This window comes from Nannospalax galili, unplaced genomic scaffold (assembly GCF_000622305.1).
Source record: "Nannospalax galili isolate Female #2095 unplaced genomic scaffold, S.galili_v1.0 scaffold415, whole genome shotgun sequence".
Taxonomy (NCBI): Eukaryota; Metazoa; Chordata; class Mammalia; order Rodentia; family Spalacidae; genus Nannospalax; species Nannospalax galili.
Window position 1 is genome coordinate 2099063 of NW_008337494.1, and position 5751 is coordinate 2104813.

Here is a 5751-nt window from a genome sequence, read left to right on the forward strand (position 1 = left end):
AAATTATTTCATTTATAACAATATGGATGAAGTTGGAAGTTGTTATACTAAGTGAAATAAGTCCAGTACAAAAATCACACACTTGCCGGGCATGGTGGCGCACGCCTTTAAACCCAGCACTCAGGAGGCAGAAGCAGGCGCATCTCTGTGAGTTCAAGGCCAGCCTGGTCTACAGAGTGAGTTCCAGGACAGCTGGGGCTACAGGGAGACCCTGTCTCAAAAAGACCAAAAAAAAAAATCACACACTTAGCTGGGTGTTGTGGCCCATGCCTTTAATCCCATCACTCAGGAGGCAGAGGCAGGTGAATCTCTGTGAGCTCAAGGTCAGCCTGGTTTATGTAGTGAGTTCCAGGCCAGCTGGGGATACAAGGAGACCCTGTCTTAAAAAGACACACACACACATACACACACACACACACACAAACCCACCAGAAAAACCTAAAGTCACACACTTCATCAGTGGAATCTACAGAGGAAGTCAGAACCAGAGGGCAGAACAGTGACTGTCAGGGGATAGGTGGGCTGGGATGGAGCGATATAGGTAAAAGGGTAGAAATTTCTTTGGAATAGAGTGGATAAAGCCTGCAGACTTATTGTAACAATATAACAACTGTATTTCATAACAATATGTTGCATGATTGAAAACTGCTGAGAGTAATTTTTTTGAGACAGGGTCTTCTTGTAGCGCACCTGCCTCTGCCTCTTGAGAGCTGGGATTAAAGGTGTGTGCTACCACATCCAGCTTTTAAAAAAAATATTAAAAAATTATGTGTATTCATGTATTGCCTGTATGTATGTAAGTGCACCCATACTCGAGTAGGACAGAAGAGGCCATTAGACCCCTTGGAACTAGAGTTATGAACACGTGTTAGTTGCCATGTGGGTACTGGGATTTGAACCCGGGTCTTCTGTAAGAACAGCCAGTGTTCTTAACCGCTGAGCCACCTCTCCAACCCCAAGAGAGTAATTTTTGAAACTTTTATTTTTATGTGTTTGAGTGTATTGCCGGCATGTCTGTAAGTGTGCCCATGTCATGCAATGCCCATGGAAGTCAGTAAAGGGTGCCAGATTCCCCAGAACTGGAATTATGGACAGTTGTTAGCCACCATGTGGGTGCTGGGAATCGAACCCAGGTCCTCTGCAAGAGCAGTCAGTGCTCTTAACCACTGGCCATCTCTCCAACCCGAGAGAGAGTAGATCTTTAATGCTCTCACCACACACAAACTATGTGAGGGGTTGGATAAGCTTATGGTAATCATTTCACAATATGTGTACATATCAAAATGCCACACAGAATCATATACTCAGTCTTGTCAATTATACCTCAATAAGGCTAGAAAAATTCTTAAGTAGTTTGTAAATCACAAAACATGAAAATTTCCATTACAAACAAAAAATACACTATGCAAGGTTTACATTTGGAAGAAAACCTTGAAAAACTGTTAGCTGTTATTTCTGGTGAAAACTTGGGAGTTTGAGATAGTTCTGCTTTTCTATGTTTTTAGGATTTTTTTTTTTAAGAAAATGAGCCAAATTCTTTATTTGTTCATGTCTTGCATTTAAAGTATTCTTTGTTCGCCTGAGATTCTCTGACATAGTCCTTAACCACTATACAGCTACAGCCAACCACTTTACGGGGTTTCTCCTCTGGACCAGTTTTGCGGAGGCCTACCCATTCCCCTAGTTTCTTGTGGTCATTAACCTTAATTAGGTTGATTTGGTGCTCAGTACAAAGGGACTCCACCAACTTGACACAGGCTTATTACATTTGGATGCCAGCACACAAAGATGGTCTTGGTGCTTGCCTAAAGCTGTGGCAGCTTCTTGAATTCCACGTGCTAGGCCATCATGCATGAGGGCGGTCTTCAGCACCTCTTCTAAAGCAGTATTGAGGTCCATTTCAGCTCCAGCATCTAAGCCTTCCTCGGCTATAGCGGTGGGGTTATGAGCGGAACTGAACCTTGAACGCATCCGGGCCTCGGAGCGACTATGGTAGCAGTGAGCGCTTTTTAGGAATTTTAAGCAACACTCAACCTTTTCACTGTCAAAACCTACGTAACCTCTAACCCAAGTACCCGGAGGCAGTAAGTGTGCAGCCGTCGGGGATGCACAGGGTGGTCAGGGGGGTCACCGCCGAGGCACTCAAATGCCAGCCGGATAGGCGCGCAGCGGCCACCCTGAGGTGTCTCATTATTATTACGTAACCTTGGCTCCTCCTGCGGGAAAACCTTTGGGGAGAAGTGGACTGCCCCCGCAGACCGCTCCCGCATCAAAAACTCCAGAGATGCTGCAACCTGAACCAGCATCCTACTGGCCGCTTCAAGCTCTTACTCTTTTTTTTGTGTCAGCTGATTCGCCATTATGATTTAGTGTCAGAATTTAACAAGAAAATTCTAATTTCAATAACTGAGAGTGTCTTTGTGTCAAAAACAGAAGAATCAGGAGATATTTCTGATCTTTGAATTTTTTTTTCTTTTTTGCCGTTGCTGTAGCGTCCACCTCAGCTACATCCAGCGGGCTGGGGTTTTGCGTCGAAAGCGCGGACGCGGACGCACAGACAGCCGTGCCCGGCGCGCAGTCGCAGTGGCAGCTCGCTCCTGCTCCCGCCCCCGCCGGGTGTACTACGTGGAAGTTGCTGGCTGACCCGACTGGAGAGGAGGCTGCCTCCTTGCCGGGGGCCCAGGCGAGTGGAGGTGGCGGCGCCCAGGCTGGAGTAGGAGTCGCTGCCGGGTCCCGGCCTGTGTGTGAGGATCGGCGAGGGCACCGTGGCTGTTCACCATGGGTGAGGAGTGCGGGAAGGGCGGCTGAGGCCGGCGGAGAGCGGCCGGGCCGGGCCGGGCGGGGGCTGCGGCCGCCGACTGCGAGCTCCGGCCGTTCACCTGCCGGGGACCCTGCCGTCCTGCTCCGGCCCTTGGCACCTGCGGGGTGGCGGCGCGCTCGGGCCCGGCCCCTTCCCTTCACTGCGGCCCCACCTCTGCTTGCGGGGCGGCCGGAGCGGGACAACCGAGGCGCCGACTCCGCGGGGATGCTTTTCTCTGCTCCGGGTCGGGACTGAGTCACCGTGAGAAACCAGAGGGCGGGTCGCCGTGGGCTCTGCTCGCTCGAAGGAGCAGACGGTGGGGCGGCGGCGGGGGATCGGGGACTGAGCTGTGGATCCGGGCCGCCGGGTCCTGGTGTGGGAAGCGGACGGCCTCGTAGGGCATCAGCTGATGCCTTGGTGCAGCTTGGCCCACAGGGAATTGCGAATTCTTCGGCTTCTTTGCGTCCCTCCCCGCCCTTGTCTGTCTAGTGTACAGTTCCTGCTCCCTAGAATCAAAGGTCTGCCCAATTCTGCAGCGTTTGGTTTTGTTCTTCCGCCGCTTTCCCACCTGTAAACGGTAGAAAGGACTTTGGCAAGTCACACCCACTCTCACTTTCCTGAGGTTCTCTAACTGGTGTGTTTGTTTTGCGACTCTTTCCTTCTCCTCCCTTCCCCGTGTGTGTGTGTACGTGTACGTATCTATTGTATGTTGAGCATATTCTCCTGCATAACCCCCACCACTCCCCTTTCTCGCCTTCTATTGGTAATCTGATTTTTAGTGACTTGATCGGGAAGGTGTCCTGTCACAGGTATTTTTACATTGCACCGTACTTGGTTGGATACAGAAAGCTTCCTGGAAATATTTCATAAGGTTTTGGATGAGCTTTACTTTTAAAAATAAGTTTTCTACTTTAAAAAAAAAACAAAACAGCTGTTATTAGAAAAAGAACACAAAATCGTTTTTGTTATTTTGGCTTGTATGGACACCTTAGATCCTTGTGATAGTTATGTGCTCACTGGAGGGCTTGTCTGCAGATTTCTGCTGGTGCAGCCTCTCTCCTGTTTGAGGATGCCACTGTCGCTGTTCTTGTGACTGGAGCTTCCGTATTTAGGGGTAATCAGGAGACCAGGCCAAAGTATTCTTGTTTCACTGACTGGAAAATGAGCTGGACTCTTGAGGCAGTGGCTTTGTGGCTAATTATTTATGCATCTGCTGCCTGCTTGACACAGTATTCAGGACCTGGTAAAATCACTTACTACTACTTTGCTGTTGAATAATGTATTTCATTGAAAGCAGAGTTATCTACCCATGTGTCTGGGAAAAGAGATTATTGTTTAACTTGGCAAATAGCCTGCAAAAGACAAAATTACATGTTTTGTGGACCCAGTTCAAAACATAACCTTAAATACATTTCCGTTTTGATTTTGTTGTAGGTGGCTTTTTTTCAAGTATTTTTTCCAGTCTCTTTGGAACCAGGGAAATGAGAATTTTAATTTTGGGATTAGATGGTGCTGGAAAAACCACAATTCTGTACAGATTACAGGTTGGAGAAGTGGTCACTACTATTCCTAGTAAGTGTTGCTCTGAAAAAGGTGCTATGGAATTTTTTTTCTGCTTTACATTTTAGACAACTTCTGAGTAAATAGATCACATGGTAAATTGATGAGGATTATAAGTTTCTAACTATGAACATGATTATTGACAACACTTTTTTGATAAACCAAGAGGCATTCTGCGGTGAGGGCCACTTTACATCTGGTCCTTGGCATACAGACAGTGCTGTCCCCATATACACAGTGCTCTCCTCTCACACACACACACACAGTGCTGTCCTCACACACACACAGTGTTCTCCTCACAGACACACAGTGCTATCCACACACACATAGAGTGCTCTCCTCACACACACACACACACACACACACACACACACACTGAATTCAATCCCCAGGATTTACATGGTGGAGAGAGAAAACAGACTCCCCAGTGCTGTCCTCACACACACACACACACACACACATACACAGAGTGTTCTCCTCTCACACACACAGTGCTGTCCTCACACACACACAAGGTGCTGTCCTCACACACACACAGTGCTGTCCTCACACACAGTGCTGTCCTCACGCACACACAGTGCTCTTCCCACATACACAGAGGCTCTTCCTCATGACAAGCATATTTCTGCTCATTTAATTCTAAGCGAGACGTGGAGATGCGTTTTAGTTTGTTATTATTTGCCACCTTATAATTTTTTCAGCTGTAATATGCTCACTCACTTGCCAGATACTCAGTCATTTACCAGTAAGTACAAAGTTAAATGTTAAATAAAGATCAATTATAAACTGGAAGTCATTCTGTAATTTTTTTAAGCTTGTGAAAGACCAGTCTATTTTTTTTTTTTTTAAGACAGGGTCTCCCTGGGGCCCCAGCTTAGTGCTCTCCTCTCACACACACACACACACACAGTGCTGTCCTCACACACACACAGTGCTGTCCACACACACATACACACATAGAGTGCTCTCCTCACACACACACACAGTGCTGTCCTCACACACACACAAGGTGCTGTCCTCACACACACAGTGCTGTCCTCACACACAGTGCTGTCCTCACGCACACACAGTGTTCTCCGCACGCACACACAGTGCTCTTCCCACATTCACAGAGGCTCTTCCTCATGACAAGCATATTTCTGCTCATTTAATTCTAAGCGAGACATGGAGATGCGTTTTAGTTTGTTATTATTTGCCACCTTATAATTTTTTCAGCTGTAATATGCTCACTCACTTGCCAGATACTCAGTCATTTACCAGTAAGTACAAAGTTAAATGTTAAATAAAGATCAATTATAAACTGGAAGTCATTCTGTAATTTTTTTAAGCTTGTGAAAGACCAGTCTATTTTTTTTTTTTTTAAGACAGGGTCTCCCTGGGGCCCCAGCTTA

General features: G+C 47.0%; 1 protein-coding gene and 1 pseudogene across 1 annotated transcript in view; one reads left to right on the top strand and one right to left on the bottom strand.

Annotated features, from left to right (window-relative positions):
• Nucleotides 1-1546: 1546 nt before the first annotated feature.
• LOC103733750 lies at nucleotides 1547-2306 on the bottom strand (annotated as a pseudogene).
• Nucleotides 2307-2593: 287 nt separating this feature from the next.
• The window catches only part of Arl1 (ADP ribosylation factor like GTPase 1), a 10829-nt gene continuing 7671 nt past the window's right edge, over nucleotides 2594-5751 (top strand). Inside the window, exons 1-2 of the mRNA XM_008832625.3 lie at nucleotides 2594-2782; nucleotides 4235-4372. Of these exons, the coding sequence (XP_008830847.1) occupies nucleotides 2779-2782; nucleotides 4235-4372 (142 nt within the window). The 5' untranslated portion in view covers nucleotides 2594-2778. The remainder of the gene's footprint in view (nucleotides 2783-4234; nucleotides 4373-5751) is intronic.